The sequence below is a fragment of the Ochotona princeps genome, chromosome 10, assembly GCF_030435755.1.
Source record: "Ochotona princeps isolate mOchPri1 chromosome 10, mOchPri1.hap1, whole genome shotgun sequence".
Taxonomy (NCBI): domain Eukaryota; kingdom Metazoa; phylum Chordata; class Mammalia; order Lagomorpha; family Ochotonidae; genus Ochotona; species Ochotona princeps.
Genome location: NC_080841.1, coordinates 49,035,766 through 49,061,803, shown reverse-complemented (window position 1 = coordinate 49,061,803; position 26,038 = coordinate 49,035,766). Strand labels below are relative to the sequence as shown.

General features: G+C 40.2%; 1 protein-coding gene across 2 annotated transcripts in view; it reads left to right on the top strand.

Annotated features, from left to right (window-relative positions):
- PLD5 (phospholipase D family member 5) overlaps window positions 1-26,038 on the top strand; it is a 329,341-nt gene that overhangs the window by 194,407 nt on the left and 108,896 nt on the right. Inside the window, exon 4 of one of the 2 annotated variants that reach the window (XM_004578502.3) lies at window positions 11,943-12,054. In XM_004578502.3, the coding sequence (XP_004578559.1) occupies window positions 11,943-12,054 (112 nt within the window). The remainder of the gene's footprint in view (window positions 1-11,942; window positions 12,055-26,038) is intronic. The other variant, XM_058669398.1, reaches the window with a different exon arrangement.

Here is a 26,038-nt window from a genome sequence, read left to right as displayed (position 1 = left end):
TTTATTTTTTTTGCAATTTTACATGGTAACAGACACATCGATAGCAAATGTATTTTTTTGTTGTTATTTGTGCTTCCAAGAGATTGCTATTTTTATTCTCATTGTGAAAAGCTCCTTTTGTTTTTCTACTTCTCACTGGGTGATTGTTTCCTTTCGTGTTAAGGAAACTGGACAGTGTGCCAACGCTGAATCACAGCAAGCGAAGGGCTAAGTTCCATAGTAACATTGTTCTAAAATCAGAATTTTTATTTCTTTCTGTCTAGGTGAGTTCAGAGCCTAAAATTCTGAAATTTGTAGGATATCTTGATTGCTAATTTATGGGATAAAATGACAGGAATTTATGAAATCAGAGCTATTCAGAAAAAAGTTGGGAAATGTGACTTCACAAAGGCTTATTAATAGGACTGCCTAATTCTTGGGGTAAAAGAAGTCCCATTCCTTAGGAGTTCGCTGTAAGGAACCAAATAAAGTAATTAATGAGCCGTAACAACTGAATCTTAAAGAGATGTGTTTATGTGAAATCAATTAATTTATGGTCTACCAGTGGGTTCTGATTGTGAGTGGAAGATACATCTCAGCTGATTGACTTGGAAAATATTATTTTTTTAAATGGAGCAGTATTTGTACAAGCTTGTTAAGTTGCATGAATGAAAGTCAGCAACACAAAAGGTCATTTTGGAAAAATTGGATTCTGTCTCTTACACAGTGAGTGGTCAGCAGGGCTTCAAAAACTGGAGCAGTGAGCCAGGAGAATAGCTTGGACTTCTTTTTTACCTCTTTTGATATGCAAGCTACTGAACCTTCCAGCCTCAATTTCCTCATCAGCAAAATCAGGAAACTACTTCATAGCCTGTTGTACATATTCAGTTCGTTAACATATGTAGGGTGAAGGCTAGTATTTGATGATTTTAGTACCTGTGTGTAAACAGCGCACAGACTTTTGTTTCACACAATTTGTAAAAATTTTCATTTTTGTTTCATAGCTGTTATCATTTTTTCCATAAATGATGTTATTAACATTTTCTAGTATAATCACATGAATGTCGACCCCCTCATGCCTCTTACCTGTCCAGAGAAAGGCTGTGGTTTGGTCGAGTACTCTATAGCTCAGTTCTACAAGCACCTGCACGCCCCAACTCCATTATCTCCTTGATTCTCACACTTCAGTGACTCTATATGCCTACTCCCCCTTTATTGCCCCTCCTTGCCATCCTAGGTAGGTCTGTCCTCCCTCCCAACTTCTGAAGGAGATTCTTCACTCACTCATGTACACGGTCAGCATCTATTTTGCAACATAGGATGTCACTGGAACCCAAAGGAGTTCTATGAAAGTATGATAAAATATCCAATCAACTCATGGTCAGATCATAAAAGATTTCACTATAAGGTATTTTTGCAATTGTTTTAACCAAGAGAGAGAAAAGCATGCAGTTTCTTTTCATTTTGCTTGTAGAAGAGGCATGAACATTGTAGGCTTAGACTAAATCTTTTAAATGAAAATTTTTGAGCCTGTTGTAGTTGATAGGTTGGAGTAGGACAATAGGGGCAGGAGGATATTCTGATGGAGCATGAAAAACATGCATGCTGTCCTTTGTTTTGCTGTAGTTGCTGAAGGCATATTATGGCATATGGATCTCTTTGGGATGATGGATTTGGGACCCAGGAGCAATGATATATTAGAAAGACACAGGGGACCAAGCTTCTGGAGTCCCAGGCAACTTTCCTTATGTCAATTCTACCTGGGACTCTGAACAACCTTCAAGAACAGACAATTCTGGGACTATTTTGCCTACAGTAATACTTGGTCTTCTAGTTAGTGAGACCGTTTACACAATACAGTGGTTATCAATATGCAAGGCAGTATGCCATAAGTGCTCCTTCGTTCTCATGAGTTTGCATTCCTTTTGTGTCATAACCTACAGTTGTTTTCTAGGAATAAAAGCAAGGCTAGGAAAGGAGTGGGTCAGAGAGCACTGTGGCAGAGCCCATTACCTAGGCAACATTGCGAAGGGGCATTGTGTACCCCTGCCTTCTGGCGTTTGTCTCCAGGCCTTCCCAAAGGTTCAGGGCCGGGTTATCAGGTCTTGGCACACACTCCTCCAAGCCCCTCAGGGATAGAATGGCACAATTCCTATACTTTGTTTTGTCTTTTCTAAAATGCAGATATAGGGGGAAATAAAGCATGTGTAAATTAACAAAGGCGCACTTAGGATATGTTCAGTGCTCTGTTGTCACTTGGCTCAGTTCAGAATTGGTTATTTTGTTCACGATTAAGTCCCAGAGCCTGGTTTTATGTATAGAAAGGGCAAATTAGTAGTCTTATTCAGGAGAAATGCACTGGAGTGGAAAGACCCTGGGAATTGGTTATGTTAAATACATTTGTTGGGACTAATGCCTCAGTAGACATCATCACATTGAACAAATATCGTAATTCCTTTGCTTCTTCATGTCCTCACTCATTTAATGGGTAAAACAATGCCTGTCTCACTTGACTATGTCACGAATGTAATGAGACAATGTTTGTAAGCCATAAAATTATGAGTTCTAAAGATAGTTGCAGTTTTCATTTTTATTTTTGTTGTCGGAACATAAGATATTTGCTTTCAAGATTAGTGGACGTAAAGTCTGTACATAGACAGGATTGCATAATCTTCGAGCAGTAACTTTGTGTTCAACATTTGTGAAACACGATCAAGGTAGTTCTGTCCAGAATACAAATTGAATTTTTTTTCTTAGGACTTAGGTGAAACAAGGGGAAAATAGACAGAGGTTTTTTTTTAAGGTTGATTCTTGTCCTCCTCTGTCAGTCTGTTCATATTTTACCATAGCTGTCACTGGATCACATAGAAAATTTTTACTACACATGAACGCTTCCCAGATCTGCTAGCTTAGAATGTTTATAAAAGGCTTTGACACCTTTAAAAATAACAAGGGAATTCCACTGGCATCTAGGATAGAGAATCACTGCTCAAACAATCCAATTTCACAAGCATTTTTTAAAATTTATTTTCTTTGGAAAGGCAGATTTACAGAGAGAAGGAGAGACAGAGAGAGGTCTTCATCCACTGGCTCACTCTGCAAACAGTCTCAATGGCCAGAGCAGAGCAGGTCTGAAGCCAGGAGCCAAGAGCCTTTTCCCAGTCTCTGCCATGGATGTGGGGCCCAAGGACCGGAGGCATCCTCCGATGCTCTCCAAGCCCACAAGCAGAGAGTTGGACATGGAGCAACTGGAATGTCAACTTATGCACAGATAGGATACTGATGACCACAGGCCCAGGATTAGCCTGTATCACCATGGTGCCAGCCACCAGGGTTCACTTTTCATAGGTTTCCAGACAGGGTTGGGTTGGTCCCTTCCCCACCTTTTGTTGACCTGATTTTTTCGCTTTCAGTTTATTCCTGTGTTTATTGCAGTTGTTCTGTCAGTGATAGTGTAGATGAATAGCAGCTCACATGTGAATATTCCACCCATTTCTGGATTGGAGGGGGGCAGTGTTACACTTGTTCCTGTGCATTTGTTTTCTAGCAAGTGGCCAGGATGAGAAGGGAGTGCAGTGATTGCTTGTTGAATTCAAAAAGAAGATGAAACTTTAGCCATTTCATCTGCAGAGTAAATACAACTTCGGTCCACATCCTAATGCCATGTCAGCATAAAACTAGCATATTTTTATGGATAGAAAGAGTATCCTTTGCTTCAAAATAGCATCTTATACCTGCTTGTCAAAGTCCATACTCAACAAGTACTAATTTACAAATTGGCATTCTCAGGTTTGAAATGTGGCAACAAAGTGACTCGGAATGTGACTTTGTTGCACAAACATTTGTTGTGCTGTTTGCTGGGGCATGCAAAATCAAATAAGCAATGGTTGCTAAGTCCTTAGAGCTCAAAGTATAGTGAAAGATGAGAAAAACTGTTCTTGAGAGTAAAAAGAAATGGCAAAATAGCAAGGAAAGAGCTGCTGGTGACGAGTGCTCCTGGCTGCACGGAACTCCCAGACCCCTGTGGACTTCACATCTCCTTCAGTCCTGTTCTGTCCCAGGAAGGCCTGCTGCTGCTTCTCCATCTTCCATTTCCCATCTGATGAGGAATTCTCGTGATGTTCTTGCTTGCTTTCCAGTATATTTCCCAGGGAAATCATTATTGTGATATAAACACTCTCATTAGCAAGAGTTTAGCCTGTCTGATTCTTTTTAGATCTAATCACATAGATATGAATAAATCATGAACCCAAGATACTCTTTCTAATTATTTAAATTAAATAATGATTTTCTTTAAGGTTCTTTTATGTGAGCTTTATTTGGACACTTGAATTCTTTTGGTCTCTAAACTCTGTATTTTCTGCTCCCATTTTATTTGTCTTCTTGATACTTTAAGTAGAAAAGGTAGGATTTTTTCCTCATTAAAATAGTGGTAGCCCTAAGGGGTTATCTATTATCATTTCTTTTTAGATTGAGTAATGTTTTTTAATGAATATCTATCCACACCAGTCATAAAGATAGCATTCAGTTTTCTATATTTCCCTAATGTTTAATCTTTTATTTAATGGAAAATCTATGAAAATGAAAGGTTTCTGTGCTTTGAATCCAGTATTAACAGTATTTCTCAAAGATCAACACCCAATGCTATTTTGTCCATTCTTAACACAAAGATATTTTACTCAAGTAACATTTTCATTTAAGTTTCAGTTCTTTGTCTTTACTCTTTAACTTATAATTAGTTATTAACAGATTCCATGTGATATGTAGGTACACTTATTCTTTAAAAAGATTAATTTATTTCAATTGGAAAGGCAGATAAAAACATGTTTACAGAGAGAAAGATGTTCCATCCACTGGTTCACTCTCCAAAATGGCCGTAATGGCTAGAGCTAAGCCAATGTGAAGCCAGGAGCCAGAAGCCAGAAGTTTCTTCCAGGTCTCCCACATGGATGCAGGGTTCCAAGGCCTTGGACCATCCTCCTCTAAGTTTTCAGGCCACAAACAAGGATCTGGATGGGAAGTGGAGCATCTGAGACATGAACTGGCACCTAAATAGGATCCTGGCACTTGAAGGTGGAGGATTAGGCAATGTACACTATTAACATACTGTATAAAATCACTTTTGGACTCTGTATTTTATTGGTCATGTGTAAATACAAATGAATTTCATGTTAAGACTGGGTCAAATCACTAAGATATCATTCTGTGTGCAAGTATTCCAAAATTTTGGAATTCTAAAATCTGAAACACTTGCAATTCCAAGCATTTAATTTAAGTACCATGCAATCTGTATAACCATTTTGGTCTTTTATTTGAGAATTGTTACTTTTTCCTTTTTGTTCCTTATCCTCAGTAAATGCTGCTTCAGCAAATATCTTTGTGAAAAACATATTTTTAAAGGTTTGTTTATTTAAAAGACGGGGGTGCAGAGAGAGAGAGAGAGAGAATCTTCCATCTGCTGGCTTACTTCCAAGATGGCAGCAACAGACAGAGCTAGTCCAAGCAGAAGCAAAAACCTGGTAATTATCCCTGCTTCCCACATGGATGACAGGTGCCCAGGTGCCTAGGCCATCTTTTCTGCCTTTCCAGGCACATGAGCAAGAAGTTCTTGGGGAGCAAGGACTCATACCAGTGCCCTGAACATGAGATGCCAGCATCAGAAGCATCAGGCTAGCCCCTTGCACCCCAATGTCAGCTCCAAGTACACGTGTTTTTCTCCTTTGCTCAGGATCAATTCTCAGAAGTAGATTTAGAAGACAGCCAAGCCTGATGTGCCGCCTTCAGCTCCCGAGGTTTGCAAGGTGCCTGTGAAGCTTTGAAGATGCCCTCTCTCCAGAGGGAGGTCTGGAAGCAGCCCTCTGCTTGCTGGGAATGTCCGATTGTAGAGAGGCAGGCGCAGTGCTGGTCAGCCGTGGGGCCCTTTCCTCGCACAGTCACATCCCTTTGCTCAGGAGCAAAGGAGTGATACAGGACTGCGTTGCCACCCTCTTCAACACTGCTGAATGACAAGGCCCTAATAATGTTGTCTGCCTACCCTTTGTTGACTGAGTGGGTGGCTGAGCCTTCACAAAGCTCCATTCTGACTGCTCCAGGGTTCCAGCTGCAAGGGTCCTGTCACAAAGACATTACTGCTGTTCTGAATCCTTTGCTGTTCCACAGACATTATTGGCATGAGTTTGTTCATTGCTCTTCATCTGCTGCTGACAGGGTTGGCAATGTTCATGCCTATGGGGTGCATAAATGAGATAACCATCATTAGCCAAAGCCTTGATGATGAACTCTTCAGAATAATTAAATCCCATAATGAGATAGAGCCTGTTAGTAATGAATGGACCAGCAGCCTGTACTCTTCTATGGCAGATACATCTGAAAGCATCAAGTAGATGAGTTCTCAGCAGAGGAGCTAGGCCCAAGCCCTGTCTGAGCTCCTGAAGCTCTCGTGGATCCATGGCCCCAGACACTCATGGAGAGATGAAATAGTTACTGTCCTCTGGTTTCAGAAAGGAAATTTCCACTAGTGCATCCTTAGGTGATTGGGAGGTGGCCGGGAGCTGGCTGCCATCCCCACTATCTTCTTGAAATCCCAGCTTAAATCCCTTCCAGTGCTGCACTGGGCTAGCTCATACACACCTGCATCCCTTCCAGTTGTTTCCATTGCAAGTGATGCTTCTGCATCTCCAGCCACTTATTCTCTGCCAAGCCATGCACCAACCTTCTTGCCATGTGTCAATCATCTTCCAGTCTACACCCCAACTCCTATTTGGAACAAAATTTTGACTGTCTGAGCCTTACTAAAATGCTTGAGAGGGTCCTCATTGCCTTCTAGTTGAGGCACAAACTATCCTGTCTTATAAGGCCCCACATAATGTGCCCCATGTTCTCTTTCCATCTCCACTCTTGCCCTCTTTCTGGGCTTTGCCACCAGTGACCACTTAGAACTCTATCTTCCCCTCCTTCTTTCAGAGAAGTTTCCCTGAGTTCCTTCAGCTGAGCAATTAGTTTCTTTCTGTGTTTTTCCCTAGAGCTATACTCCCTTTAACCTGAAATTTGCCATGTTTGTCTGCACTTGTTTATTTATCATCTGGTGCTATGTCTACTGTCTCTAGTACGTCCCAAGTTCCTTGAGACATAGCAGGTAACCAGGAAATGCACTGATGAATGTTTTTCCTTAAAGATTTGTTTGTTTATTTTGAAGCGTTACAGAGAGAGGGGGAGAAACAGAGAAAGATCTCTATCTACTGATTCACTCCTTAGGTGGCTGCAACAGCCAGGGCTGGGTTAGGCCAAAGCCAGGAAACAGGAGCTTCCTTCAGATCTCCCACATGGGTGACAGTGGCCCCAGCACTTAACCCACCACCTGTTGCCTGATCTAGCCAGCTCCCAATCCTGGCCCTTCTGTGGACTCGCTGGAGTTGAGGCCAAACTTGGCCCATCTGCTGTCTGTCCTGGTGCTCAGATTTGCTAGTGGATGTAATGAACTGGCCCAGCCTTCCTTGGCTACAAACCTTACCCACATGTACACCAGCGGGAATTATAACCTGGCCTGGTCTGGGCTGCTCCTTGCCTTGATTCTTGTACTCACCTGCAGGGACTGCATTCTAACAAAGGAGTTCCACAAGCTTCCCTATCAGGTCTCCTCTCAGTTTCAGATCTCGTACACACCAGTGGGTCCTTGGCCAAGGTTGGCTTAGTCCACTTCTTGTCCAGGCAGGATCAGTGTCCTTGCCCAACCGGCCCACATCCTTTTTGGTTCTTACTGTTGGGTGTTACAGTCCAGCCATACCTGGTCTACACGCACACAGCTCTTACCAGTGGGAGCCAAGACCTAGCCAAGCCTGTTCTATACCCACCCTGGCTTTCACAAGTATCAGTAGATGCTTTGAAAGCCCACACCCTAGGTCCCCAGAATGTGTTACCACGCAGCCTAAGGGCTTCTTCCGGTTACATTGGCATCCTGGCAGCCCAACCCAGCGCCTCCTACCACCGCACCTGCAGGGGCAGTCCAAGGCTTGCCCACCCCAGCCCTACCACTGCATGGATAGTTCAGGGGCACCCGAGCTTCAGCCTGCTGCCATCGTGGGCTGAATCAATGCTTTCAAATGTGATTTTCTTCTAATTCCTCTTTAATACTTTTACTTTTGCCATTCACATTAAATTTGGGCATTTTAATCTTTCCAGGGGTTCTTTTGGATCAGCAAAATCCAAGCCCCACTCTCTTGACATCAAGTTATGCGTAACATGACACTCTAAAATATGACCCTTTGTCTTACACATTATTTTGAGGAAAAGACAATTGAGAGCCAACAGATTCAGAAAAATCTTTTTACTTTCCCTCACTACCTAAAAACAGAGTTTCAATTTCCCCCTTTTGTTTGTTTATTATTTTTTTGTTTAGCTTGCATTTTTAAGGAAATTTGTTGTGGCATAGCTCACCCACAGCACTGTCATGCCATGTCAGCACTGGTTCAGGATTTGAGTTTCGTTTCCTATCCAGCTCTGTGCCTGAGAAAGCAGAAGAATATGAATTAAGTACTTGGGCTCCTCATCCAGTAGGAGGCCCTGAAGTCTGGGTCCTGGCTTTGGGGATAAAATTTGGACCATGAACCAACAGATGGAAGACCTCTTTCTTTGCCTCTACCTCTCTCTCTGCCTCTATAGCTTACCTTTTAAAAAGGGGGTTGAAGGCTGGGGGATTTCTCTTTGCAAAATGTCTCTCTCTACTAAGAGGAGAGCTACTTCTGGTGACAGCTCTTTACTACCAAGTTGCTTTTGTCTTCAGAACATACAAACCCATTTACCATATATTTCTCTACCTCATATCCCACTGGTCCTTTCAAACCCCTTTTCCATTGTCTAACCTAAGATGCTACAGCAATATTAACTCAGTCATCTGATGCCTTCCTCGCATTCATTTCTTCCTGGGGCTGTCATATACATATGTGTATGTAGGTAATTAAAATGTAGGATTTCTGCTATTCAGTTGTCTCTTATCAATTAAGTTTCTGAGCCCTACAAGTACACCTCCAACAGTAGAAGAAATGGCTTGCTTTGCCTATCAGGGATCGAAAGTGTCTCCTCTGTTAAGCATCCTCTTTAACACTTTAAGGTTCCCCAAACTGAAACTCTACAAGTGGAGCACAGCTTCCTCCATTGAATTCTTCAGTTCATTGTAAGGTTTTCACAGACTTCATACAAAAAGAAAGAATTAGCTTAAAGTAGGTCACCATTGCTGAGCCACTGTCTTTGAGATGATTTATTTAAGTTTGCAATATTGGTTAATATTTTTCACTAGGAAGAGCTGGATTTTAAATTGCTGATGTTTAAAAGCCAAGGGGCTTTTGCTATTTCTCTATTTCAAAAAATGATGAGCAAATTTAATACAGGAAGCAGTAAACCTTACTGCTGATCTCTGCATAGAATAGGTGTTTAATGCCTTTGAATGTTAATTAAATTTCAAATGTCTTCACACACAAAAAATCATTAGACAGGGAGATAACACGGTAAAGACAGCAGATTTACTAGAAACTCAACCTCTAGCTCAACTTCATTACAGTGAGCACTGGAATTAAAATTTTCAAGATTCCTTTGTGAAAGTAATTAGCACATACTAGTAACAAAAAATTTTTAGGGTAACTCAGCAGTTTCTGTGGGTCTCTGAGTTTGTTTTCATTCATGTTTGAGAGTTTTAGTCTTCTTTATTTTAAATTGTGTGAAATATACACTGCAAATCAATAATCTGCACAGAGTGAGAAATGTAGTTCATGATGCCTTGTGTTCCATGTATGCCGGATATAGCCTGTAAACACAGAGCAAAAGTAAATGAAATAATTTGTTTTTAAAATTCTGTGCCATGGTTCATGGGTATCAGAAAAACATGCAGTGTATTTCTCAGTGAAAGGGGAAAAGGCAAATTTAGGTGAATATGCGATGAACCTAAGTGTAGGCTGTAACAATTTGGGCAATTCTGACATCCCCTAACCTTCCACAGTGCCAGGCAGACGCAGTCAATTCCTTGGAGAAGTACCAAAACCAACCATGAATGATTCCATCTGTGATGTGCCACAAAGCCCCACCATGTGGGTTTTCCTTCTCCTCATGTTTCTCCTCAAGCCCTCATGTCTCCATAGCAAATTTACGGCTGATAAAGACACTGCAAAATGGCATCTATTTCTCCCCTACCTCCTTCCCTCCTGCGTTCTTTTTAGGGAAGTTTACAACTCTGATGCACTCCTTCAACATACTACACAAAAATACCTAATTGGGGTGAGGTGTCTCCAGATTCTGGTTTGCACAATAATTTGGTTGTATTGGAAGAGTTCTAATTTGGGCAATCTTTATTTCTACACTTAGTTCAATTAAAAGGAAATCTTTCCATGTGACCTGGAGCAAGTGCTTCTCTACCCTCAGCACCCAAGGGCTGTGGACCTCTGCTTGTTCCAGACAGCTCTACACTGCAGCACACCTGGGTTGTGCTGGATCGCCTCTCTGCTGTTGGCTGTCTCCATGGTACAGCCACACCAACCCTCTGTGCCTCCTAGGCCTCAGAGTCTAATTTTCAACTTGTCTGTTCTGAAACTGAATTTGAGGGATCACTGCTTTGCATTTCCTCCATTCTGACTTCCTCTTTCTATATAGGCATTATCAAGTGTTTGTTCTTCTCAAAGTAAAATAAGACTTGACCATTTAGGTGCCATTGAGATCAAAGCCCGTCTGGTCCATACAGGCATTTGTGTTTATGGACCAGTAGCAAAGGACTGCAAGGTCATTGAAAGAAGACTCATTGCCTTTGTGATCAGGGAAGTCTGTCCAAACACACAAAGGAAAATAAATCGACTAACTCTGCAGTCTGCTACGGTGAGATAATGTAATGACTGGAAACCTATAGTTAGCTAGAGACTTGTGAAGATGGAAACCATAACAATTATGTATTTGTTAAAAATTTGTAATGAAAACCTCTCTTTTGGGCCCGGTGCAGTGGCCTAGTGGCTAAAGTCCTCAACTTGAACGCACCAGTTTCCCATGTGGGCACCAGTTCTAATTCTGGCAGCTCCACTTCCCATCCAGCTCCCTGCTTATGGCCTGGGAGAGCAGTCAAGGATGGCCCAATGCTTTGGGATCCTGCACCCGTGTGGGAGACCTAGAAGAAGTTCCTGGCTTCTGACTCCAGATCGGTGCAGCACCAGCTATTGTGGTCACTTGGGGAATGAATCATCGGATGGAAGATCTTCCTCTCTATCTCTCCTCCTCTCTGTATATCTGACTTTGTAATAAAAATAAATAAATCTTAAAAAAAAAAGAAAATCTCTATTTTGTATTCTAATTTTTATTTCAGCTATATTTAGGCACAATGTTAAATTCAGTAAGATAAATTGCAAACAAGATAACTTCAGGTAATTGCTGATCAATAACCATAATTCCCCATAGTAGCTAATATCTTAGGCATGGTTACTATTAACTCCTTTAATCTCACAAAAGCTTCTTGAAGTAAATGTTAATATTATGTGTTTTACAAAGGAAGAAAGGGGAGATTAGTAAGATTAAGAAACAGTTTGTAAATTAGAAAACCAGCTGCAATCCAGGTCTCTCTGGCCCAAATGCAACTGTTTAATATTCTCCACTGCCTCTTTTGTAGATAACTACAGATGTTACCTACAAAAATGACAGTACCATTTACCATGACAGTAAAATGGTAGATCAGCATTGTAGCATTAAAATAAGTATTGTGGTGATTGCTAAGTTGCACAATACTGAACAGGACAGAACAAACTGTGTTAGTGCAACTACTCAATATAAACACTTTGGAAAGAATTTTATAAATCTGGGGTGATTATCAGTTGTTAAAGTGCTTACCTTTTAAAACTTGAATGGATGTTTTAATTTTTAGTGACTTACTTCTCTTTGAAATGGCATCCATGTTTAAGTCAGCCTTCCTGTTTTTGTTTGTTTCTGAATATTTTTCCCAGGGTCAACGTCTTTTTGAGAAGTTGCTGCAATTGACCTCTCAAGACATTGAAATCAAGCTAGTGAGTGATGTGACAGCTGATTCAAAGGTATTAGAAGCCTTGAAATTAAAGGGTAAGACCAAGGTTGATGTTACTTTATCCATGAGTATTCTGTTAAAGTAGCTTTAATTTCTTTTAAGATAATATATGCTTCCTTTATATTACTACATTATACTTGGTATACTTATTACTGCTTTGAAAATAGTTCCATTATAGCTTTTAAATGAACTAGTTAATTAACACCATGGTGATTTAATAATAAAGTATTGTTACATATTAGTTTTATACAAAGGAGTCTACTGATTAGAAAATTATTAACTAGAAAAATTTTTTCATTTCCTGAATTCCTGAGTGTTGTGATTTGAGTCAAAACCTCATTCTATCAGAACAAACATTAGATTTCTGGTTTTTTCTTTTTAAAATTTTCCATCAAATACAATTCTATTCATGCTACCTATTCTTTGGACTAACATAGGAAAGCCCCTGGAGTCTATGAAGTGCTGCCTCCTTTATGACTCGTAAGGGCGCCTCTCAGGAGACTGTCATGTACATGGTCACTTTGCCATTTGTTTCATAAAATGATCAATACAAAAAAAAGTGAAACAACTTTGTAATATTTGTATTGATTTATATTCATTTAAAAGACAGAGAGACAAAGAGAAAGATGCAGAAACAGAGGGAGGGACGGAAGGAGAGGGTGAGGGAGAAAGACACAGAGACCAAGGCATCTTCTATCCATTGGTTCACCTCCCAAATGCTCACAATAACCAGGAACGGTCAAAATGAAACCAGTGGCTGGCAATTCCCGTGTGTGGCAGGAACCCAACTATCTGGGCTATCTTCTGCCGAGCCAGGGTACGCATCAGTAGGATCAGAAGAGGAATCTAGATTTAAAGCCAAGCACTTTGATATGAAATACAGGCATCCTTGCGGGATCTTAACTGCTGTCCCAAATGGTCATCCATGAACTAATTTATTTTCTCATAATCCTCTCCAACTGAACTGAATGTTCACTCCCCAGTAGTTTTGATTGCTTTGTACAGATGTTTGCCTCGAATTGACTCTTTGACTGGAAGACTCAAAAAGAATAAGCATGTGGGAGCCAGTAAACTGGGGAAGCTTTGGGGGGAAGAGAGTGTCTTCACACAGGTGTCAACAAGCCTTGGTACTCACCTGATGACTGTGTCTCACATTTGTGATGTTCAAATGTGCTATGCCTTTTTCTGCTCATCTTGCCTGCATTTGTTAAGTAAAAGTAGCTTCTGTAAAATAAGACAAACAACAAATCATGTAGTTCAGTCCAAATAGCTTTTCCTACTGAGGAAAAAAAATGGAAAGTGACAAAGTGCAGAGAAAGACATAACCAAGTAGAGGACATAATCTTGCCACATATTTACCCATTATCACACAGAGTGTGATCTTTAAGACATAGGGAAGTCAAGAGAACTTTGAAACTGTTGCTGGGTCTGAAAGCTATTACAACATAGTCCTTTTTGAAAATCTAGAAATTGCTTACTTCAATGGATTGTTAGATACAATCAGTGTAGATTAGATATAGATTTTTATATTCTCACTTCAAAAAATTTGAAACTGGTTTCCCACTATCTGATAATCCATTATCCAACATAGTTTTAGAATTGGTTACTTTTGGTTAATGAAGGATGCCTGTGTTTGCAAACTATTTGTCTCATGGAATTAATTTATATCTGCTTTGAGTTTTATTATCCTGCAAGGATGAAAAGCAGATGATTTTAAAAAGAAGACAGGGTACCTGAGAATTATAGTACTTACTGACTGTGTCTGCTGGCCATAGCCTTGTAAACTCAACCAAACTTTACAACTACAGAGTATTAAAAGACATAATCGACTTTAATAGGTGTTGCTGTATATTTGTTATTCTAAAAAGATAATACACTCTAGCTTTAAAGCTTGTGGGTAAAAGTCTGACTTTTATTTCTATTATGTATAGTGATTTAAAACTTTATTTTAGTCACTGCTTTTCACAGAAAGAGAGATATTTATATTTCTAAGCACACACACACACCCACACCCATACATATATGCGTATACTGCTACACCTTCATCAGTTGATAATAAATAGTTCTTATTAGAGTTAGAAAACAAGTGTTTTTTTTCTTTCCTATATTAATAGGACCCTCATTTCTCATAACTATTTTCTGCTATTTCCTGCATATTTATAGTAGGCTCATCAGATATTTCATAATATACATTATATGTACTAGATATACAGCATATATAAATCTTTTAAATATAATTACTGTATTTCTCTACTCTCGTCCTTGGAATAAATTTACTAAATGCTAACAGTGCATTTTAGAAATAATATGACAGTGTTTTTAAGTCTGCTTCAATACCTGACTTAAGGGAAATAATTTAATTTCTTTAAGGAGAATTCTTGCTTTTTACTAAAATTTCAGATAGTTTAAAAATAACCCACAGAAAATAGGTAATTGTCAAATTGGCCATGAGGTTTCAGCTGTGAGACAATTACTGGATGTTGAAGCTAATGAAATATACTATGAAAAATGATAGAAGTGGAGCCTCCCAGCAGTTGATAGGATATTTAAAGATTTATTTATTTGAAAGATGGAATTACAGAGAGATGGGAGAGGGAAAGTAAGAGAGACAGAGATGAAGAGAGAGAGATTTCAACCTGCTGGCTCACTACCCAAATGGCCACAGTGGCAGGAACCGCTCCAAAGCCAGAAGCTTTTTCCAGGTCTCTAAAGTGAGTGTGGTGCCCCAAGCACTTGGGCTATCCTCTGCTACTTTCCTAGGCACATTAGCAGGGAACTGGATCAAAAGTGGATCAACCAAGATTCAAACCAGCATCCATGTGGAATTGCCAGTGCTGTGGGTAGTGCCTTTACCAACCATGCGATAGTGCAGGCCCCATTTTATAAGGATTTCCTACAGATGTAGACCCATGTAAGGGCTAAGCAGGCTGGAGATACGCTGCAGTTGACCCAGGAGTGCAGAGCCCTTCATGGCTGGTTAAGTTCCAAACCCCCATTGTCAGAAAGGCAAACCTTGTTTCAAAGATCCTAAAATGTGGCTTCAAGTGGAGATGCTTTAAAATACAAATAAATTTTAAAACTAATTTTGCTAACTAGTTTCCCTATTGTCACAAATGATCCTTCTCTACCAGAGTGCCTCATGAACATCTCAGTGGATCTCTTGGCTTGTTTTCTTCCTCCTCTCAACTCCCTCCAGTAAGGGCAACAACTATGCCCTTTCCAGAGCAGCCATGTTCCCACTCCCTATGTCAGAAGCTGAACGCCACACCCTATTCTTCACATTTAAAGAACTGCATTCTATAGCATCTGCTCCTCTGTTTTGCTCACGCCTGGAGATCACACGGTCTTCTCAGTCACCGCTGCCCTATTTCAGGTGTTACACAGTTGACTCAGGCCATACCACCATTCATTCCCATCATCTGATCTCCACAGAGCTACCAAAGGAACACCCCACCAAAGTCACCTGTGTCCGTGAGTGTGTCTGAGGCATATCATACATTCAAGGACACAAATATTAAGTGTGTGTGTATGAAGTTTTACAGAGTAAGCATGTGAATCTCATCCCTTTACGCTGTTGACACCTTAGAAACTGGCCTCACTCTCCCCTACCTTCTGCAAAGATGACCGCTGTCTCAGGTCCTTCCACCATAGACTACACTAGGCTTTGAACTTTCTTGGAGCATCACAAAATATATGCTCACATTTCTGTATTTTCTGCTCAGTTTTTTATGCTTATAAAATCATGCATGTTTGATAGAATTACAGTGTATTCTTATGACAGAGTATACAGTATTCAGTTGTATGAATATAGCATTTTTTCAGTAGATGGTGGAAACTTATGTTTTTGTCAGGTTTTGATTGTAATAGGTAATTGTGCCATGTATTCTTACACATGTCAGTTTGTTTGTACAGATTTAAGTCACCTGTGTACCCAGGGCTAGACTTGCTGGCATCACATAGGCTATATCACACAGAGCACCCCAAGCAGTACAAGAACTGTTTGTTCGACACCCTCACAAAATCTGGTATTTGTCTCTGGCTTTCCTGGTGAATTGGGCGTTTAGTTTTCATGACCCCATGGGTTCATGATGATCATGATGTTAAACAGCTTTTTTGTGTGTATTGATCATGTCCTCTTTATTAAGGTGCCTGTTCAAGTATTTTGCCCACTGATATTTCAGGTTTTTTGCTTGCTTTTTTTTTATTAGCCAATTCTTACTTACCATTCTGAATTAGAATCATTTGTACATTTCATTTATATATTTTCACTTATGTATTTCACATCCTCTCCCATTTGAGGCCTCTCTGATTAGAGACTTGTCTTCACTCTTCTAATGAGATCTCTAGATAATTAAAGTTATTGTTAATAAAATATTATTAATATTGCTTTATTGTTAATAAAATTTTATTTTGGGTTCCTGTTGCATCCTTGTCACTGTAAAGTTATGATAATTTCACTTGTTATGCTCTGTATTTTCTTTGAGATTTAAGTTTTCCTAGGTCTAGACAATTTTGATATTTGACAGGCACCAGCAGCAGAGTTTTAGTTATTTGGGAAGTTTTACTTGGGAAGTGTTGTTGAAAAATATTCTTCAGTGCATTTCAGAAGCATTCTTTCCAAAAAAACTGGGTGTGTTTAGGATTGTTCTTGAATTCTCTATTCTATTTATCTACTTCTCTATCCTAGAAAAAATAACACACTGTTTAGCCACAGTGGTTTTAGAATATATGTCATAGGTGAAATAGCCTTTTCATCTTATTCATCACTGAAATCGCTTTACTTATTCTTGGACCTTCATATTTTATTTTATTTTTATTTTTTATTTCATTTTATGACAGTTTCATAATTCAGAATTCCCCCAAGCCCTCCCCCCATATTGAATTCCTTCATATTGTTACAGTAGTACAGTTCATGACCAATCATCATTCCTTCATTGCGGGCATGGACCATGCAGGGAGTCCAGCATTTTATTGTCCAGACAAATTCAGCAGTTTCATTTGGAGACCATCCTTGGTCTGAAAATACAGCTAGCAGAATATCATCCCCTCCAAAGAAAAACCCCTACACAATTTGAACAATAGGAAGAAACATGGAAATTTACAACATCATGAAATCAATTGACATGGTACTGAGTGACCAATATGTTAGAAAGTGCAAGTTCTTTTTTTTATTATTATTTAACTTCATTAATTACATTGTATTATGTGACACAGTTACATAGATACTTGGGTTCTCCCACCCCTCCCCAAACCCTCCCACCATGGTGGATTCCTCCACCTTGTTGCCTAACCACAGCTCAAGTTCAGTTGAGATTCCCCCATTGCAAGCATATACCAAACATAGAGTCCAGCATCTTATTGTCCAGTCAAGTTCAACTGCTTCTTAGGTATACCCTCTCTGGTCTGAAGACAGAGCCAGCAGAGTATTATCCCAGTCAATTGAAAGCTCCAACATACCATCAGCAAAAATTTACATCATTATGGAATTAATTGACATAGTAATGAGTAACCAATATGTTAAAAGTAAATGCGAGTTCCCAGCCACCTTCTGTGACCACCTCACCTATACTTCAATTTAGTTTATACACAACATATAACATTCAAAACATAACATGTTATACATAACATCATATCATCTTAAATTAAGGCAAACATGTGGTATTTAACCTTTTGTGATTGGCTCATTTCCCTTAGCATTATGGTTTCCAGTTTGGCCCATTTGGCCACAAAGAACTGCATTTTGTTTTTTTTAATAGCTGAGTAGTATTCCATGGAGTAGATGAACCATAGCTTTCTTATCCAATCCTCTGTTGATGGGCACTTTGGTTGCTTCCATGTTTTTGCAATTACTGATTGTGCTGCTATGAGCATAGGAGTGCTTGTTGGTTTCTCATAAAACAATTGTCCTGGATATATTCCTAGGAGTGCTATTGCTGGATCATACGGTATGTTGAATTTGAGTTGTTTGAATATTCTCCATACTGATTTCCATAGAGGCTGTACCAGCCTGCAGCCCCACCAACAGTGGAGTAGGGTTCCCTTTTCCCCGCAACCTCGCCAACAAGTGTTGTTGGTGCTTTTATTCATGTGGGCCAGTCTTACTGGCGTTAGGTGGTACCTCATTGATGTTTTAATTTGGATTTCCCTTATTGCCAGGGAACTTGAGCATTTTTTCATATGTTTATTTGCCATTTGGGTTTGTTCCTTTGTGAAGTGTTTGCCCATTTCCCGTGCCCATTTCTTGAGTGGGTTGCTTGTTTTGACATTTTGGTTGTTTTGTAGCTCTTTGTATATTCTGGAGATCAGCCCTCTATCACCTGTGTCGTGTGCGAAGATCTTCTCCCATTCTGTGGGTTGCCTTTTTACTTTGTTGATTGTTTCTCTAGCTGTATAGAAGCTTCTTAGTTTGATGAGGTCCCAATTGTTTATTTTGGTCTCGATTTCTACTGCATTTGGAGTCTTTTTTAGGAAGTGAGGGCCTACCCCTAAGTGTTCCAGTGTGTTTCCAGCATTTTCTGCCAAAAGTTTGAAGGTTTCTGGATGTAGGTTTAGATCTGTTATCCATTTAGATCTGATCTTAGTGTATGGTGAGAGATGTGGATCTATTTTTTTGTTTCTGCAGGCTATTAACCAGTTGTCCCAACAGCATTTATTGAACAGACCTTCCCATTTGCCAGCATTATCGTTTGTCTTTTTGTCAAAGATTATTTGGCTGTATCTGTGTGGGTTTCCTTCTGGTGTTTCTATTCTGCTCCATTGATCTTCCTCTCTATCTTTGTGCCAGTACCAGGCTGTTTTGATAACCACTGCCCTATAGTATGTCCAGAGGTCCGGAACTGTGATTCCCCCTGCTAACTTCCTGTTCTTCAGGATGGTTCTAGCTATCCGTGGTTTTTTGTGCTTCCAGATGAACCTTTGGATCATTGTTTCCAGTTCCATGAAGAATGTTTTGGGCAATTTGATTGGGATTGCGTTGAATGTATATATTGCTTTTGGCAGTATAGACATTTTAATGATATTGATTTTACCTATCCAGGAGCATGGGATGTTACTCCATCTTAGAAAATGCAAGTTCTTAACCACATCTTGTAACTACTTCATTGACATCTCAATGTTAGTTTATATACAACCAGCTGCTATACACCTTAAAATAGTTATAGGGTACTATTCAACTGTCTCATCTCTATTTTCATTTTTGTATTGAGAGGCTTATAGTATTCAAGCGTGATTTTTACTGAACTTCATGGATTTTAGGATAGTCCAAACAGACTTATAACTCTAACAAGCCATTTGTTAACAATTGAGGAGCAGAACAATTTTAGGAGGGGTGTGCAGAGAAATCTTCAATACCTTAGTGAGGAGTAACTGATTTTTGTGTCTTACCTAGTAAGGTATATGGGAGTCCAAGTTGACCTTTTTCCTGTCTGTTCTAAGCTTTCCGTATTGGTCTCTGTTTATCTGATCTAATTTTGGGGGCTCCGGAGCGACCCTGATGGTCATTGCAAGAGAGGGTGGGGAGCCAATGTTGGAACTAAGTAAGAACCAGAGAAAGCTCCTCTCCTGAGTCCTGAAGGAAGTTGACTGTTCTTCTTAGGATCACTCAGGGCTCCCAGCTATTGTTCTGATGTCATTAGATCCTGTGAGGAGGGTTCTGGGCTTCTTCCATCCCATGTGGGAGTTCTGATAGGGAATGGATGACCTCAGAGGTCTTGGCCTATGAGGGCACTCTAATTCCCTGTGCTCTCCTTGGCAGTTAGGATATAGTCCTTGGTGCCCATACTGATAGTTGGACCTTCACGTTTTAAATCTCAATATTTTGTCACAAAACTACTTAAATTTTTGTTAGAACTGCTTTCACTCTATATGTAAACATCAACAGTATTGACTCTTTCAGTTCATTAAGTGAAAAACTACAATAATCCCTTTTAGCACTACTTTAGCTGCATCTCACCTTGTTAATAAGACCTAAATTTCCAAGTTCTTTCTTCGTGCAAGAAAGGATTCTGACTTCTATAGCAATATCTAGTTTGAACCATGGACTATTTAGAATTGTAATCCTTGATTTCCAAACATTTGGATGATTGTTCTGTGTGTGTGTGTGTGTGGTGTATTTACTTTAGTCACAAATATATTCTGTATGATTTTAGCCATTTGAAATTTGTAGAAAATCACTTTGTGAAATTAGCCTGTGGAAATGATTTGCTTTATAAATCTTAAGACTTCTTAATGGCCTTTATGCAGCTTTTCATTTTTCGCTTTTGCATTTATCATCTCTTGCAGTAGTCTCATCCAGAAAGTGAGTCTAAAAGCCGCCTCATTAGAGATAACAATAGAGATAATGAAGTGAGTTTACATTGGTTTATACATTGTCTTGAGAGATAAACCTCCAAGTGAAGCTAAATAATGTCTCAGGTGGTTGTTGGAATCCTGTGCTTCCTTCTTCCCATCTGCTGCCACCATTTGGCTTGCTAAGAGTAATGGTGACAGGTCTTTTAAGTTGTGTTCTCCTGTTCACACCTCCCAGTAAATGCCTTTGATACCTCACTTCTCACCAGACCTGGCGCTGGTGACATCACCGCAGTGTTACTGAATATATTATGCTACTAATAATGTTTTAAATTTCTGGTTATAAATTTTAATGTTCTTGAAATATTATTTCTCAACAATACCTATGTGCTTTTAGTCCTTCTTTTGTATAATTAAGAATTATTTTGTCAACTCCTCTGTTAAGGTGCAGTCTCTGCAGGTGAGTGCAAGAACCAAGGCAGGGAGCAGCCCAGACCAGGCTGGGTTACAGTACCCACTGGCATACGTGTGGGTCAAGTCTAGGGTTGGGCCAGGCTGGATCAGTTCATAACACCGACTGATAGATGTAAGAATCAGAATAGAGTGCAAGACAGGCCAGTTCTGGCCACAGTACCAGTCAGTTCACATTAGGGCCAGGACTGGGACTTGTTAGGCTAGGCCAGGCCAGGCTGCAGCACCCACCAGCATGAGCTGGAATCAGGCCCAGACTGGGCTGAGCCAGGTTACAGTATCTACCAGCAAATGCTGAGGTGAGATAGGCCATGCCAGACTGGGCCACAGCACCTACCAGTATGCGTGAAACCTGGTGGGATGGGTACAAACATGATAGGGGTCAGCACAAGCTCCATGCCGGGCCACTGCTCCTACTGGTGAGTATGAGAATTGGGACAGACCAGACCAGGCAGGGCTACTACACCTGTTGGCCTGCATGTGAACAGTATTAGTGGGAGAACTAACTAATTGTATCCACTGGTGCATGCATGAGCCAGAGTAAGTACAGGCTTATTAGGCTTTGCCACACCATCAGCTGGCAAGTGCTTGGATTGGGGCAAATCCTGTCAAGCTAAACTGCAAATCCACCTGGAGAGTGCAAGATCTAGGAATGGAAATGGGTCCAGGGAAACTCTGGGCACCTCTTTGCTGGACTGCAACTCCCACTGATTAGTTGTGAACCAGGATTTGGGGGCGGCCTGGCTAGGTAGGTGATGGCACATTCCAGCATGAGTGTAGGCTGGATAGTGGGGTCAGTAGTGTTGAACTAGATTCCAACACCCATTGATGTGTGCGAGAGCTGAGTGGGATGTGGGACAGACCGGACCAGTCTGCTGCACATACTGGCAAGCACAGGAACTAGGGCTGTGGATGGACCTGGTGGGGGGATAACCGGGGTCACTACAACTAGGCTGCATATCGTGCTGATATACATGAGGGCCGCGTATGTAGTGGGCTAGGTTGATCTAGCCCACAGCATCCTTTGGTTTGTGTAAAAGATGGGACTGGAGACAGAACTGACCCAGCAATTTCATTTGTAAACAGATGTGGGTAATGGACTGAGCCAGACCCTGTACGAGCAAGCACAACAAGAGTCAGGTCTATGATCACCTCAGAAAATGTTCCTTTTGGGATCCCCCCACCTGGACTGCTAGACTCAGAACTCCAACCATGGGGAGAATTGCAAGATCAGTGGGCTGACTGTAGAGTGCATGTGTCAGAACTGGGTTAGATGCAGCAGTGGATGACAGGCCCAGATCCACATGGAAGATACGGAACCCCTTTGGGGCCTGCAGAAGAAATCTGGTACCATAGCAGAGGAAGAAGAGCAGAACAAATTGGTCAACTACCCCAGTCAAGTAATGACAGCAAATATCTGGGCTAATGCAGACTCTGAGATGGACTGTGTCAGCCAATGGACCTTAGAAAGATTTCCTCTTCCTTGGATCGGCAAGATCAACAGCATTTTAGAACTATAGAAACCATCAGGGTAGAACCCTTGGAGCACATTTCGCGCCAAGGACTCTGGGTTGATAGCAGGTGGGCATTCCCAATCCCTGACTACTGAGGCAATTGAGAGGCTAGGTGCAACTTTTCCACTTGTCTCTTCCTTTTCCCCAGATACAAGAGGAAGAAAAAGAAAATTTGGAAAAATGGTCCCACCCACTTTACCCTAACCTCTATCCTTCCCATCCTGATCAGCTATATAAACGCCATAAAAAATGTTTAAATTAAAAATTAAAAAATAAAGTGAGAAAGCCTGGAGGAAATTAAGTCAAAGAAAAAATTGTTTTGTCTATAAAACCATAGCAATTCCATGTATTTTTTGGAATATGACCATGATATTTAAAGTCCCTATTGCCTAGCAAAAGATTAAAAATAAAATAATGTAAAATCAGAAAATGTGTTTCTATTTGGGAAAAAACAGGCTTTTATTCATTCATGTCTGGACAATAATCTAATTAAATGAATGATGAAATAAAGTTAGAAAAAATTTAGAATTAGTGGCCTAGATATTATGACCACATTAGAAACATTCGGGTTCCAAAATCTTCCTTTTTCACTCTGATATACACAATTTACTGTTAATAATGTTCCAAATAGTTGAAAGTTAGTTGTGATTGCCTAAATATAACACTCTTTTTTCTGGCTCTGAGTCTGAGAATATACGTTTTTCAGTTTTTGAAGTCCTCTGCTTCCTCCTGTCAATTCGTGAACATCTTTCCATCCTTTAGGGTCTACATTTACCCCTTCCCCATAGTTTATGCCTTGCAGCATTTATTGTGTTTGCAAGTGTGGTCTTGTCGTCTTTTTTCTCTCCATTGGTTATTTTTCATTCCATAAGGAGTCCTTGAACATGTGTCCTGTACCAGCTTCAGAGAGAAAGTGGAGTAGAACATGAGCCCTCACCTAATTACAGAGCTCACAATGTGCTAGAGAGAAATGGTAAGCTGAGGAATGCCTGAAACATCTACTGAAGTCTAGCTTTTCTGAATCACCTTTTTCATCAGTGATTGACACTCATCCACTTGACACTTCTGATGGTTTTACGAAGCACAATACTCCTCTATTTTCTCTTTTCCTTTAAACAGAAATTAATTTTTTAGGCTTACTATAAAATGTCAAAGGAAGCTTTTCAAACAGGATCTTGCTCTTACACGCCCCTCCAAGATCCTTACATGATCTTCTGACTGAACATTAAGCTGTAAGAGTCCTGACATGTGCCTGAAATCACCAGGGAGCAACTGGCTCGACTTGTCTCCAGGTCTAGAGCACTCAGACTGTTCAGTGTTGAAATGTAAATCCTGCAGGTTTGGGGATCAATTACAAATGGTAATAAAGCTTCCTGCAAAATATTCAGCAATAAATTAGGAAATTCATCTTGGAAAGTATTGCCATTAATAAATTAAAGCTGACCATTCCTAATAGCACACTGAGACAGATTCTAAAACAGATCTGTTGTAACAGTTTCTCTGTATCCCAGTCACCATATTCAAGGAAGATTTGGGAGAATTCAGGCTATTCTGGTTTTAAACACAGGGAGATATTTTTTAACAGAATTCTTGATGATTAGCACAGTTCAGAAATGGGAGTTGTTCCCATCCAAACTATAAACAATTTCCATATTGCTTGCAATAGAAAGTAGATTATGTAATTTTTTGCACCTACTTGCTACCAGAAAGCAATGTAATCTTCAGAAACCTGAAATATGCTGCAGAGAAGAGTCTGCTTATGTAGACAGAGACGATGTCAGAAATCGTATTCCCAGGTACACTGCAAATTGTAATCCAAATGAAAAGAGTAATGATATGTTGGTCCCAAAGAAGAAAGGAACATACAACACTCAGTGGTAGGCAGAGCAGAGCGCAAAAGGGCTTCTCTTGATATTTCCTGCTAAGAGAGTGTGGCCACATAAATGATGATTTGAACACATGAATTGTACTCTGTCACTTGATGTTGTTTGGTAACATAAAGCTTAAAATGTATTTTTTCATTGAAAAATTAAAATGTGTATCATGGACAAATGTTTAGAAATAGGTGTACATTGTAGTATGACTACATGAAGCTCACTAACATGTATTGCTCTATATATTATTTTCCTGTGCCAAGAATATTTAAAAATCTCAACAGTTGGAGAGTACAGTGCACTGGTTCACAGCTGTAAAGTTCATCCTAGAGCTTAGGGGACATCTCCACTGAACATCCACTTCCTTCCCATGGTGCATTTCACATGAGTTCACGAGGGTTACCCTGTTAGAATCCAGATGCCTTTTCCTCTCATCCCCCTCCTGCATGCAAACCTACAAGAGGTCCAATCTAGAGCTCAGACTGTGTTGCTTAGATATGTTTAATGATGCCTTCTGTGTTGGAAAAAAAAGAAAGAAAAACACAATTGCTTTATGAGTTTTGGGTTGAATGGGTCGGAAGAGTGATATGTTTAGATTTTTTTTTCCTGTTGGTATCTTTTGGGGATGGGAAGAGAGAGAGATCAGAAGCTGATTTTCCCCTAGTTCTGGGGTCTGAAGCCCAGGACCAAGGTTCTTACAGCAGTGCATGATAAAGTTGTGGTCTCTGCTTCCTCCTTGCTGCAGCCTACAGATGGGAGGAATGCCAGGTCCCCACATGACAGAAGAGAGTGAAGGGCAAAAGGTGGAAGCAGATTTCCTCCAGTGCCCCCACCCAAGGAGACACCTATCCTTGATGACTCCATCACTTTGCAAAGACCCCATCTCTTTTTTTTTGATCTTTTAAAAAATCTTTTATTTATTGATTATTATTATCATTTTCTGATACAGTTCCACAGGCTCCTGGGATTTCCCTTATCCCCTCCCCAATTCCCCCACCAGTTCCTCTATATCATTACTAAAGTATAGTTCTTCATACATAGTCATATGTCCATCATTGCGGAAGACCCCATCTCTTAATCTCCCTGCAGTGAGAGTTATGTTTCAACAAGTGACCTTTCTGGACAGACTGTTGGGATCAATGGAGGAGAGAAGGATTCTGATCTGCTCCCAATGAGATTTGAGAATTATAATCTTGCAAAGCTGTCACCTTGCAGCTCTGTGCTAAGAAAGTGCCCCCAGAGAACCATGAACATCTCTGATATCTCATCATGGGTAAACAGACCCTTCAACTTTAGAGGATCAAAGTGGCAGACGCATACTGAATAGAAGATACATGTTATCTTTAGAGTAATTGCAGGAAAGCAATTAAATGTTGTCTTAGAGCCATTATAGGAAAGCAATTACTTAAGCAAAAAAAATAAAGTAAAATTCCGGTTTCCTCCAGTTTTTCATGCTTTGCTTGTGGAGACAACGCAAAACGTGCCCTTGGAGCAAATTGTCGCTGACTGTGCCCAGCCCTCTGCGCCACCTCTCATGGCTTCCCTTCTGACCAAATCAGACATTTGCTGGGTGACTGGCTCACACACAATCTTTGGTATAAGTTAAACTGACAATTGTGACTTCCCTTCATTAGCAGTACATGCTATGCAAATGAGCTAATTAGACAGGGCCTTACCCGTGTGGGTGAATAACCAATAGCACAGGCTCCTAATGAGCACTGGCTGGGCAGCTTTGAGTCATTTGGTTTTTGAATTCCCACAGTGTGGAATATACAGGAGTTTTTTAATGGGCATTTACTTGTGATCTATTTCTGCATTTAAACCAGAAGTTTAGTATGTAAAATAAGACTACAGCCCTTTTACTCTTGTTAGTG